This window comes from Camponotus vicinus, unplaced genomic scaffold, assembly GCF_025532165.1.
Source record: "Camponotus vicinus isolate PSW18456_S1 unplaced genomic scaffold, iyCamVici1.0 SCAF_4, whole genome shotgun sequence".
NCBI classification, from domain to species: domain Eukaryota; kingdom Metazoa; phylum Arthropoda; class Insecta; order Hymenoptera; family Formicidae; genus Camponotus; species Camponotus vicinus.
The window spans coordinates 1611030-1624550 of record NW_028141976.1 but is presented as its reverse complement, the minus strand read 5'-3'; the positions used below and the strand labels follow the sequence as shown (position 1 = coordinate 1624550).

Genomic DNA, 13521 nt, shown 5'->3' with positions numbered 1-13521 from the left:
ACCGTTACTCTCGAAGACGTTCAAAGCTCACATCAATGTCGAATATTGCAATTCGGTGAAATCGATCAAGTACATTTGCAAATATGTCAACAAAGGAAGCGATATGGCAGTTTTTGGAGTGGGAAATGCAACTCGACATATCGATGAAATCGATCAATATCAAATAGGACGCTACATTAGTAGCAATGAAGCAGTATGGCGCATTTTATCATTTCCATTCCGTGAACGACATCCGACAGTTGTTCATTTGGCGGTTCACCTTGAAAATGGACAGCGCGTGTACTTCACAACAAAAAATGTACGTGCAAGAGCATTATCACCACCACCAACAACGTTAACTGCATTTTTCTCATTGTGCAGTGATGATATGTTTGCAAAGACGCTACTTTACTCTGAAGTGCCAACGTACTACACATGGAATGCATCAGCGAAAAAATTTCAGCGTCGCAAACAAGGTAAAGCAGTAGAAGGATACTTCAATTTATATTCGACCGACGCATTAGGCCGTCTGTACACTGTTCACCCGAACAATACAGAATGTTTTTACTTGCGATTACTGTTAATCAATGTACGTGGACCGACATCCTTCCAAGAATTGAGAACAGTTAATGGTCAAGTATGTGCCACTTATCGTGAAGCTTGCCAAAATTTAAATCTTCTTGAAAGCGATACGCATTGGGACACTTCCCTCGCTGATGCATCGAATACTGCTCGACCACAGCAAATACGCACCTTATTTGCAATTATATTGACAACGTGCTTCCCATTCAGTCCAAGAGATCTTTGGGAAAAATACAAGGACTACATGAGTGAAGATATCCTACATCGTTTGCGTGCGACGAATCAAAATCCGGACATTCAATTCAAACCAAACGTGTATAATGAGGCATTGATTTCGATTGAGGACATATGTTTGGCAATCGCTAACAAAGCATTGGTACAATTGGGAATGCCTGCGCCGATTCGATCTGCAAACAACCTTTTCGATCGTGATTTACAACGAGAAACACACTTTGATGTCGACGAATTGAGTACATTTGTTCAAACGAATCTTCCAAAATTGATTCCAGAACAACGCTTAGTGTATGACAGAATTATGGATGCAATTACAAGCCAAAGCGGCGGATTGTATTTCATTGATGCACCCGGAGGCACAGGCAAAACTTTTCTCATCTCACTTATTTTGGCAACCATACGATCACGAAATAATAGTGCATTGGCACTAGCATCATCTGGCATTGCGGCTCTTTTGGATGGTGGCCGAACAGCACATTCAACACTGAAATTGCCATTGAATATGCAAATCACTAAGACACCAACATGCAATATCAACAAAAATTCTGGAATGGGTAAAGTACTCCAATCATGTCAGCTCATTATATGGGACGAATGTACTATGGCACACAAGAAAGCATTGGAAGCGCTTGATCGTACACTAAAAGATTTGAGAGGAAATGAACGGCTTTTCGGTGGTGCACTCATTTTATTGTCTGGTGATTTTCGACAAACTCTACCAGTTATACCACGTTCAACACCCGCTGATAAACTAAATGCATGTCTCAAATCATCAGTTCTATGGCGACACGTACAAAAATTGAATTTGAAAACCAATATGCGTGTACAACTACAATTCGATGCATCTGCAGAACGTTTCGCAAAACAATTGTTGGATATTGGGAATGGGAAAATGGCAATCGATGAATCCACACAATGTATTACATTGCCAACAAACTTCTGTAAAATCGCATCAACCACAGACGAATTGATTCACAAAGTTTTCCCAAATATTGCGCAAAATTACAAAAATCATCAGTGGCTAAGTGCACGTGCTATATTAGCAGCCAAAAACAACGATGTCAATACTATCAATTTCAGCATTCAAAGACAAATACCAGGCGAAGCGACATCGTATAAGTCCATCGATACTGTAATGAATCAAGATGAAGTTATCAATTATCCAACGGAATTCTTAAATTCTTGATTTGCCAGGCATGCCGCCGCATGTTTTAACATTGAAAATTGGTGTCCCTATCATTCTTCTCCGAAACATCCACCACGACTTTGCAACGGTACCAGGCTTTCAGTGAAGAAGATGATGAACAATGTCATTGAAGCTACAATTTTAAACGGAAAATTCAAAGGTGAAGATGTACTGTTGCCACGCATCCCAATGATTCCGACAGATATGCCATTCGAATTCAAGCGTTTACAGTTTCCGGTGCGACTCGCCTTTGCAATGACCATCAACAAAGCACAGGGACAATCGCTACAAGTTTGCGGATTAAATTTGGAAAATCCATGTTTCTCACATGGACAGCTGTATGTGGCTACCTCACGCGTCGGGAAACCTTCCGATTTAATCGTTTACGCACCAGACGGAAAAACAAAAAATATTGTATATCCAAGAGCACTTCAATAAAAAAAAATGAGCACAGAATTGTTATACGAGTTCTCTTTAAATTCGATTTTTGTAGGCGTAGCAGCTCGCGCAGGGTACAGCTAGTTTTATATAAACCATAAAATATTCATTTTTCGATTATCTTACCTTAATACTTTTATGTACAAAATAATGAGAGGAATCAATTGGTGTAAAGAAAACATACAGTTGTTTTTAAGAAAAAATATGGAATTGTTAATTGCAAATTACATATTTTTTCTTAAAAATAACTGTATGTTTTCTTTACACCAATTGATTCCTCTCATTATTTTGTACATAAAAGTATTAAGGTAAGATAATCGAAAAATGAATATTTTACTAGATATTTTATGGTTTATATAAAATTAAGAAATTATTTCAAGCCTCATAACTCGAAAAGTACTGAATGAAGAAATACTTTATTATAGTGTTTTGGAAAGCTCTCGAGATAAGCTACAAGAATAAGTAATAAAAAAATAGGGATTCCCATTTAAAAAACGGAAGTTGATCTTCAAATGACCTTGAAAATGAACTTTAATGTCGAATCCAAGGTCACTATTGAATAGTTTGTTCCCTACAACTTTTATCCGAGTCGTTTTCCTTCAAACGTTGATCCTGGAAAGTTATGAGGGTGGAACTTTTAAAATGGGACACCCTGTATAATATATTATTTTTGTGTCTTGATATTTATTACGTATCCAACTGCTTAGGGTTAAATGTCTAACATGATAAAAACTTCCGATAATTATATAAAATGTCTTTCAAATGTATCTGTTAATTATCTTCTATCACGGAAAAACAGGACGTGTTGCGCGAAAAATCGAGCGCATGGATGGACATGAATAGCGTATTACAGAGAGGTTTATAATTAATTCTGGAAAATGACTTTTCGAAACATAACTTAATGATATATATGAATGTATTCGTAAAAAAATAACCTTTCATATGGTAATAAAGAAATTTCAAAATTAAAAAAAAATATATTTAATGGTGGGGGTATTTTGAAAATTAAAAAAAACAAAAATTTTTTTTGTAATTATTGTAAAGTACTCTTGAAGCCACTTAACTTTTAATTTGAAAAATTTTTTCTATCTCTTATAGTTTCTGAAATATTCATCTTGAAAGGAAAAAACCGATTTTTTTCAAAAGGGTGTTTTACCCTCTAAACACACGTATGGGCACGTATAAAAAATACGTGTCCTTTATTTTTGTCTACAAAACAACATATTAAAAGCTCATCAAAATCGGAGAGGGACACTTCCGTGCCTTTCCTTGTTAGATCTACTTATCGTTATTTGAATAAAAAAGGTTTATCTGATAATATTCAGTGGGGTTCTGTTAAAATAGTGCACTGTACAAATGAAATGGACACTGAAGTATTTAAAAACTTTGTATTAACTACATATTATAAAGAAAATGGTATTTGTTATAAACCTTCTTCTGTGATTAGAATAACAAATAATGACATTTTATCACAATTTAGTAAAATAAAATATGTTCTGCAAAAAAAATCTGATAATAGTTGTTATCTGTATTATGAAAGATTAATTACATTGAATTATAATAAACACTTTCATGCTTATGAAGTAATTAATGATAAAAAAGAGAATGCTACGTTTTATTCGATCGATGAATTGAATTATATTCTTCCACTTAATTTACATGTAATTAATATAGGTCAGATGATGCTTCCTCTTCCAAAATATTAACTTCAATTTTTTGACTGTTTATAAAAATAATATATATAATTTGAGTATATATAAAAGATTAAGTGATACTTAAAGACTTGTGATATTCGAGATATTTTATTTTTTCATAATTTCATTGTTGCAAAATAAAAATTTTATTTACTTATACTTTATAATAAGTACACTTAATAAGTATATTTTATAATAAATTTTTATATCCATACTATTATCTGCAAATTGAGGATATTTTTTATTTTTCATTCATATAAATAGAAAATTGTTTGAGAGATTAATATGAATATTATTAACGTTATTATATATTAATGATTTTGTTTATTTCAGTAATATATGTTAATTTGAATAGTATTAACGGTAATATATATTAATGATTTTGTTTATTTCAGTAACAAATTTATTTTGTTCATTATATTATGTATGTCCATATTAGATAACTAGTAGAGATAAAATAGATATATATTATGTAGATAAACGTATTTTTGTAAAAATAAAGACATATTTTATCATATTTCTTATTTTTATTAATAAGACTTATATACAATGTTATATATATTTACTTTTTCTAAATAATTTATACTAAAATATTATTTTGAGAAGAATAAAATATGATTAAACAATGATTCCATATTACTAAATAAATAAACATGTTCTCTTAAATATATATTGCTTTCGAAAAATATGTGATTTGAGAAAATTTATTAATAGACTGAACAAAATTGCTTCATTATATTGCTTAAGCTTTCATAAAGTTAATAAATTCAACTAAACTCTATTTGATGAGAACTTTTACTTGATCCTTTTATTTCAATGCTGAAACATACTATTTTCTTTTTTACTACTTCCGTATTTATGTTTTAGCTTGAAATAAAAAAATATCAAGAGATTTTTTTATTAAAATAAATAATAATGTTGGAGTATATATTCTTTCACTTTCTATAAGAATATGATATATTTAATTACAATAAAATTTTAATAAATCAAACAAAATATCAATTCTCATTTTAAATATTTCATTTTCTCATAGTAAACAGCAAAATCACTTGAAATAACATTCTTTTAAATATATAGCATTTGAAAAGTATTCCAGAAATAGTAGATCTTATAGAAAAAAATCGCTTGCTTATATTGTTTATAAGTCTTATAAAGATATAAATTCAACTATATTCCATTTTATAGAAGAGATTTAATTAATCTCTTCAACTATATTCCATTTTATAGAAGAGATTAATTAAATCTCTATATTCCATTTTATAGAAGAGATTTAATTAATCTCTTCAACTATATTCCATTTTATAGAAGAGATTAATTAAATCTCTATATTCCATTTTATAGAAGAGATTAATTAAATCTCTTCTATAAAATGGAATATAGTTGAATTTATATCTTTATAAGACTTATAAACAATATAAGCAAGCGAATGGATTTTTTTCTATAAGATCTACTATTTCCGGAATACTTTTCAAATGCTATATATTTAAAAGAATGTTATTTCAAGTGATTTTGCTGTTTGCTATGAGAAAATGAAATATTTAAAATGAGAATTGATATTTTGCTTGATTTATTAAAATTTTATTGTAATTAAATATATCATATTCTTATAGAAAGTGAAAGAATATATATTCTAACATTATTATTTATTTTAATAAAATAACAAAATTTATTATATTTATTAAATAACATTCTTGCATCAAATTAATAATTTACTTTTTTTTATGAAAACTACATTCTCACATTGAAAACATTTTTTTCTTTTTGGAAAAAAAATAATTATTTTAAACGAGTAATATTAATACTTTATTCAAAGAAAGAAAGAGATTATCACAAAGAAAGGAGTTTTCTATATTAAAATATATAGTTTTATTATGCTAACTCTATGTAATAAGCAAACCAAATTCTTGTTTTAATTTAATATTCTTGACTAAAATACTGCACTTACTAGGATTCAAAATACATTTCAATTAAATTTAATGCTTGTGATGAACTTATGATATATTTGCGGATATACAAACTTATGATATACTTAAAACAAGTAATATTTACTTAACTACAGTATACATTTTTCTCTGTGTATCTTAAGGCAATTTTAATATATTACGCTTTATTATTCAAATAAGAAGAACATACTATGCAAAACTCTTAGTTTTACAAGACAATATTCAGCATAGGATCCCTTTCGCTAAAAGGATCTTGAAATAATCTCAGTTGCTTGAATGTGTCCTTTCTGCTAGCGTGTAATTGAAAGGATATTAATAAGTACAGTCTAGTCAGGCTGCAAAGGTAAAACGTAAATGAACTTGGCGAAGATATATGTCAGAGATCTTAGAGTATTACGAGAAGGCTCTTGTCTTTCTGATCGTGCTGGTTATATTAGAACATAAGGTATTAAAGATTTGCCATTGAAACTGTGCTATACTGTTCCAGAAATAATAGCATTGTTCTTCTCTCTTCTTCTTCTTCTTCAATTATTCGTTTACTGTTTTTGTTCCTCTTTCTTAATAAACGTATTCACTGTTTCTCTGTTGGAAAATAATGAACACGAAAGCTGCTGGAATAATTAATACTGGCAAATTGGACAGAAAATCAATTAGTAAATTGTTTACGAGTAATAAGGATTCTAAAGGAATCAATATGTAATTATTGGAGATGTTATATTTATGTATATTTGACATCCAAAGCCATTTAGAAAATTTGTGATATTTAAATAAATGTTATCATAATATTTTTTAATGATAAACGTTTCTTTTATGGAACAAATATATTTCAAAGATGATATCATTTAATTTGCAAATGAAATATTAATAACAAAGATGAATAATAATAAGTTTTTAAATTGTAAGAGCAATAAAAAGGGACAAAATTCAAAGAAACAAATCATACAAAATATGACAGAATTGTATTAATTAATTATAGAAAAAAATTTATTTTTAATAATTACTAAGTTTATAGGAGATAAATACAATAAAGTATATTTTATCGTTATCGTTCTTTCTCGTAAAGAAAAATTATTATTATTAAGAGCGAAAGAGTGCTCTTTTGTCAATTTTTCACAGACTATAGATACACGATATTCTTTCAATAAATATTTATTTCCACTATACCGCGAAGTCGTGATAGACGATAAAGGACACCTGGATTCTTCATTATTGTTAGGAAGAAAATTTTCTGCATTTGCAAATGGACTTTAGTCGTTTTGCCCCGTAAATCGCACTGCAGTATCCTTTCGCGAGCTAAATTTGTTCACAACTCGCGCGATTATTCTATTCCGCGACGTTTCTACAGTCCGTCTCGCGAAATCTTGAAAACGACATTCGAAAAGGGAAGGGAAAACAAATTGTATGGAAAGATGAGAAACAGTCTTAATGGACTCTTAGAAAGGTAGCGGAGTTATGCGAAAGAAGGAAAGGTGGGTTAAGTAAAATACTGAAGCACGCCTCGAAACTCACTATGCTCTTATTCCATTCTCTCTCTTTCTCGACTGTTGTGCAAAATATTATTCAAAGCAGTTGTAAAAGGACGATGGAGCGTGCGAGGGGTAACAACGAATCGGGAGAAAGGAATAGGGGATGAAATGTAGGTAGCAGGAATATACCCTGCGCGGACACTGTTACAATCCCTCGTCGTGGCTCTCACTGCACTAGGCAAGCGGGAGTTGTCTATCCCACCGCTAACTTCATTTAAGTTTTGATCCTTTTACAGGGTACTCCACGCTAACTTTCCATATCGAGCATTGAAGGGGACACTTTAAAATCTCGAACGAAAAAGATTATTGAACCTCTTTCTCAGCAGGGCAAGGCGTGGCCATTGCATCGCTAGTTGTGGTCCCGTGTTTTTTGAACAATAGCTTTACGAGAAAGAGAGAGAGAGAGAGAGAGAGAGAGAGAGAGAGAGAGGAAGAGAGGGAGGGGGGGGGAAGGATAAGTTGAAAGCGAAAAGAGAACAGAAGATGTACGAAACCCGACAATGAAAGGGCCGAAGAAGTTCACAACCTACGAGCAAGGAAGAAGCTCGACTTTTATTATATTGAGTCGCTGGAAATGAGGCGCAATTTGCCGGATTATACATTGTGCTAAAATGCAGATACGAATTCCTCGCCGAGAAGTCATGACCTCTCATTCTTCATTCCTCTGCGTTCGTCCATTGCGCCTTTTTTCATTCGCTTTTTCCTTCTTCTTTATTGGATCTCCTCCTTCGTCTCCTTTCATTCCCTTGATTCCTTTTGTCATCTGCTAGTCCAACGCTTGTTTGTACTTCACCATTAACCTCGCCGTAAGCTGTCCTCCGTCATTCCTCGTCGTTAAATCCCTTGCAAACCAGTAACTTCGGTCCTTTTATCTTACCGAACAGTCATGCACTTCTTCTTCGTCATTGTTAGACATTATCCGGGATACTGAACGTTACTTCCTTTATCCATCGTGACGAAACCATACATCAAAGTAAACTAACGATGTTAAAATGCCAGGCTTCTGCTAATAGTTTTCGACTGGCAAGCCGTTAATTACTATTGTTTGATGGATATAAAAACATTGTATTGCCTGTATCCATAAAGATGATAATTCTCATGTAGGGACGATTGTCTCCTACTCCGCCTCTGTTACACACACACGTACATATTTACTCACGTATACTATATAAATTCTAATCCCGGAATGCATGCATCCGACATCCGCTTTCACTTTTGTAAAATTTTACAACCCTTGCATGTTACGCAGCCTTCCATCGATCCCTTACATCGCCGATTAACCTATGGCAAACACACGGCCTTTCCTACACAACGGTCACTCGTCCCTCCGAGAATCTTTCCGATTATAAAAACTTTCTCCCGGATCATGCATGCTGAATCCTGGTTTTCCAGGATTCATTCAGTATCCCGCTTTCGAAGAAATCTCTTTCCTCTTGATAAAAGATGAAATTAATAATCTTGAAATTCGTAAATAGAAAAATATAATTTCTTTTGCAAAAATCTGTTTTTATTTATTTATTTTATATTATAAACAGATTTACACATATAGATAATCAAAATGAAAGGATGATAGAATTATATTGATATATTTAGTAATATATTTTGATAATTTATTTTGACATGTATATATAGTGATATAGAATTTTTGATCCATATCATTATATGAATTACCCACACAGCACATAATATCATTCGAATATTCTATACTCATACTGTAAATATACGTTACAGATGTAATATACTGAGAATAATCCCATAACATCTCTTGTTGTATATTATTTTTCATATATTCTCAGAATATACATTGAATATCTCGTATTAGTATATTCTTTCTCGTATATTTTCAGGATACTATAATATTGCATGTGTTTCTTCATTTTGCCGCTACGCGCGCCACCAAACTCGTACTTAATTTTTGGTGAAATGGACATAAAGGACTGGTACTAACATGAATTCCAAAGTTCTTTCTTTTTTCTTTTTAGTCAGTTTAATTTATAATAAACTGAATTTAAAGTAACTAAACTTAATTTAAAGTAATTTGTCTAATAATCTGGATTCCTTGTTGGAATTCAGAATATTAAACAGATTAATTGAAATTAAAATGAGAAGTAATCCATTTACTGCATTTATTAAGGTATTTCATCTATTACCGAGTGTACTTACATAATTGTACATAGATAAATTATCGAGATCAATATTTCAATAAGAATCATTTAATAAACACTAATAGGTGTTTTTCAAACGTTTTATATTCATCTATTAGAAATAACATTTTTGTCTGAAGTTTTGTTTATAAAGTAAATAATTTCACATTTTTATTTATTTTTTACATCACGAAGAATCTATTTTTTATTCTACATATAGTCCAACTGTCTTCTATATTCATATATAATTTATTAATGTAAAAATATGCTTAAAATATTCTAAAAATATATTCATAATATACCAAGAAATATTCTGAGTATATACTGAGTAGGTTTCTAAGGCAGACATAGGAACATCCTCCGTACATTCTCAAAATATCATAGTATGTGTATCGAATATTAGTGGGATATACACAATCTACGTTTGCGATATACTGAGTACATACTCAGGATCTACCTGTGCTGTATGGGTATATATTTTTCGAAGAGTATATCTTAATAAATTTAGAAAAAATTTTTGTAAAAAAATATACAGGGTGAGCCATTTTAATCAACGCACACAATTATTTCGGAAACAAAGCATTTTAGAGAAAAATGTTTCAGACAAAAGTTTTATGGTTTCGAGGGGGCCATAAGATGGTATCATTGGTTTGACCTTGAAGAGTTATTTGAAGGTCACATGAAGGTCACCTTCAATTTCTTAAATGGAACCTACTATTTGTCATTGCATATTCTTGTAGCTTATCTCGAGAGCTTTCCAAAACACTATAATTAAGTACCTTTTCGTTAAGTACTTTTTGAGTTATGAGGCTTGAAATAATTTCTTAATTTTACATAAACCGTAAAATATCTTGTAAAATATTCATTTTTCGATTATCTTACCTTAATACTTTTACGTACAAAATAATGAGAGGAATCAACTGGTGTAAAGAAAACACATAGTTGTTTTGAAGAAAAAATATGGAATTGTTAATTGCAAATTATATATTTTTTCTTCAAAACAACTATGTGTTTTCTTTACACCAGTTGATTCCTCTCATTATTTTGTACGTAAAAGTATTAAGGTAAGATAATCGAAAAATGAATATTTTACAAGATATTTTACGGTTTATGTAAAATTAAGAAATTATTTCAAGCCTCATAACTCAAAAAGTACTTAACGAAAAGGTACTTAATTATAGTGTTTTGGAAAGCTCTCGAGATAAGCTACAAGAATATGCAATGACAAATAGTAGGTTCCATTTAAGAAATTGAAGGTGACCTTCATGTGACCTTCAAATAACTCTTCAAGGTCAAACCAATGATACCATCTTATGGCCCCCTCGAAACCATAAAACTTTTGTCTGAAACATTTTTCTCTAAAATGCTTTGTTTCCGAAATAATTGTGTGCGTTGATTAAAATGGCTCACCCTGTATATACTATATATAAATCTAAACAGACGATAATACAATAAGAAAAGATGGTTGTTCTTCCGAATGTGACTCATCGATTTGAGCATCGTCCTTGTAGGAATTTAAAAAACAAACAGAAAAAAAATAATTTTGGCCACGGCAAGTGTCGTGTTAATTTTTTTTCATATGTATTAAAATTTTAATATGTATAAAAGGTCAGATCTCATCGATTTTGTTGCTACTTAAATATGTTGTAGAGGAGGGTTTTCTGAGTAATTCTATGCAAGAAATAAGTGGGGGATGGTATTGGTTTAGAAGATACAACAAATTGAAGTTATTACATATTTTACAAAAGATACTTACATAAATGTCAGAAACGTATGTGTATGCACACACACACAGACACACACACACACACACACGGGAGGGTGCAAGGGGGCTTTTGGCTCCCTTCTCGCATCTTTTCCGGCGGTAGGAGACGCATTGCGAAGAGTTCAATCACAATGGATATATGCTGTAAGTTGTAAAGCGAGGTCCACCTTGCCTACCGGCGGGGTGGTTGTGGGAGGAGGGGCCGAAGGGCCCCCCTTGTACCCCTCGCGCGCGCGTGTGTGTGTGTGTGTGTGTGTACATATACATTTGTGATATTTTTTAATTGTATTAAATTGTATTAAATGTATTTAGGCGAGATTAGGTTAGGTGACCTTTTATGCACATTTACCGAAAAGTCAATTGTTACATAATTTCACATAGATTTGTTACTTTCTATGCAAAGTGTGGCAAAGTGAAGTGTATCCCGCATCACAAACACGGGTTGGGTTAGGTTATATCTTCTGAAAGTGGAGCCCCCCGCAGGGGGGCGGAATATACTGTATCTACGCATGTACTTCCTAAAATGAAGCACAATTTACTCTTAATGGAGGTCAAAATTAAGTGAACTTTACTTCATCTTGGAAAGTACATGCGTGGACAGTGTGTTCCGCCCCTCTGCGAGAGGCTTCACTTTCAGGAGGTTAATTTGTAAAATTTTAATACATATGAAAAAAAATTAACACGACACTTGCCGTGGCTAAAATTATTTTTTTTTCTGTTTGTTTTTGATCACTTTTTAAGTTTCTACAAGGACGATGTTCAAATCGATAGGTCACATTCGGAAGAATATCCGAAAAGATTTTTTTAATGTCAAAGAGACTTAAAGATTGATGAAGTCGAAAAATACATGATTTTTCTTTCGAAGAGTAGTTATCTAACGTGAAATAAAGTTCGAATCCTTACATGCGTTTGTATACAAACTGAAACTAGTAGAAGCAATAATCGCCTTCTAGATTTTTCACTTCTATAATTTCGTCTATATATTTGCATTGTTCATATGTCAAAAGTACAAAATCCAATATTGTTTTATTAAACATTGTTAAAAAAATAATTAATGAAATTTTAAATATAAATTTATATAAAAATTTTTATAAAATAAATAAGATACATTATATTTATACATTTATGAATCCAATATCTTGCATTTTTTAATTATTGAAATAAATAGATTATAAATCTGTAGTAAAACTATTTTCTTTTTTTTTTAAATTTCTCATATTAAGAGGATGCCGGAGTCGCCTGTAATATCGACGAAAACACCGTAATTTTCGGAAGTATGCCATTTTTTATTGCCTGTATAGAATTAAAAATCCTTCTCCAGAATTGAAGTATACACGCAAACGGACACGGGAAAACTCTATATAGTACGAGATTTTATATTGAGAAAGAAAATAAGTATAAAATAACATTTTTATTTATCGACATGTTAAAGCAACATGGCGTCAGAGCTGTCAACTTGTACAAATATTAGCTTCTTATAAAAGTTTTATAGCTTTTATGCATAAAACAGTAGTTTCCCCAATTGTGTACTGCACCGTAGAACATTGTAGAATTATAAAAACTGAATTTAGTTGCCTAATTAATAAATGGCATTCTTCCGAAAATTTCAGTCCGTATGTACCTGAAATATCGGTAAAGTAGAGTGGAAAAAGCAGTGCATCTTCTTTATAAATAACGTGATAGAGAGAGATACGGGATGAGAATTAGATGAGGGCGCTGTAATCGTGTAAGAGTTCGCCGTTCAGTACAGGATCCCCTTAATATCATGACAAGTTACCTTTTTTGTAATATTACTTGAATGAGAGTATTATTCTTTACAATTTCTTAGTCTATTACAAAAACTTTTTCCTTAGTCTATTACAAAAACTTTTTCCTTTTTCTTTTTTTTTTTAAATAATTATAATCAATATTTCCATTAATTTAAAAGTTTATTTTCATCAGTCTTCATTCGAAAAGTTCATCCCTGCAATTTCATCTAGTACATTGCCGCGTGTCGATCGAAGTGTACTCTGTTGGGTGCTCGAAGTACT

General features: G+C 31.4%; 1 protein-coding gene across 1 annotated transcript; it reads left to right on the top strand.

Moving 5' to 3' along the window:
* The first annotated feature begins 103 nt into the window (after window positions 1-103).
* Window positions 104-2419, top strand: LOC145969835 (ATP-dependent DNA helicase PIF1-like). Its single transcript, XM_083096113.1, has 2 exons — window positions 104-1908; window positions 1990-2419. Exons 1-2 carry the CDS (start codon window positions 104-106, stop codon window positions 2417-2419), a joined length of 2235 nt encoding a protein of 744 aa, XP_082952239.1.
* Window positions 2420-13521: the final 11102 nt, after the last annotated feature.

Bases quoted from the DNA above. Each gene is read 5' to 3' on its own strand.
- LOC145969835 (XM_083096113.1), top strand. From the start codon at position 104: ATGGCAGTTTTTGGAGTGGGAAATGCAACTCGACATATCGATGAAATC. The intron at 1,909-1,989 runs GTATAAGTCCAT...TTGATTTGCCAG, and splicing joins ATACCAGGCGAAGCGACATC to GCATGCCGCCGCATGTTTTA.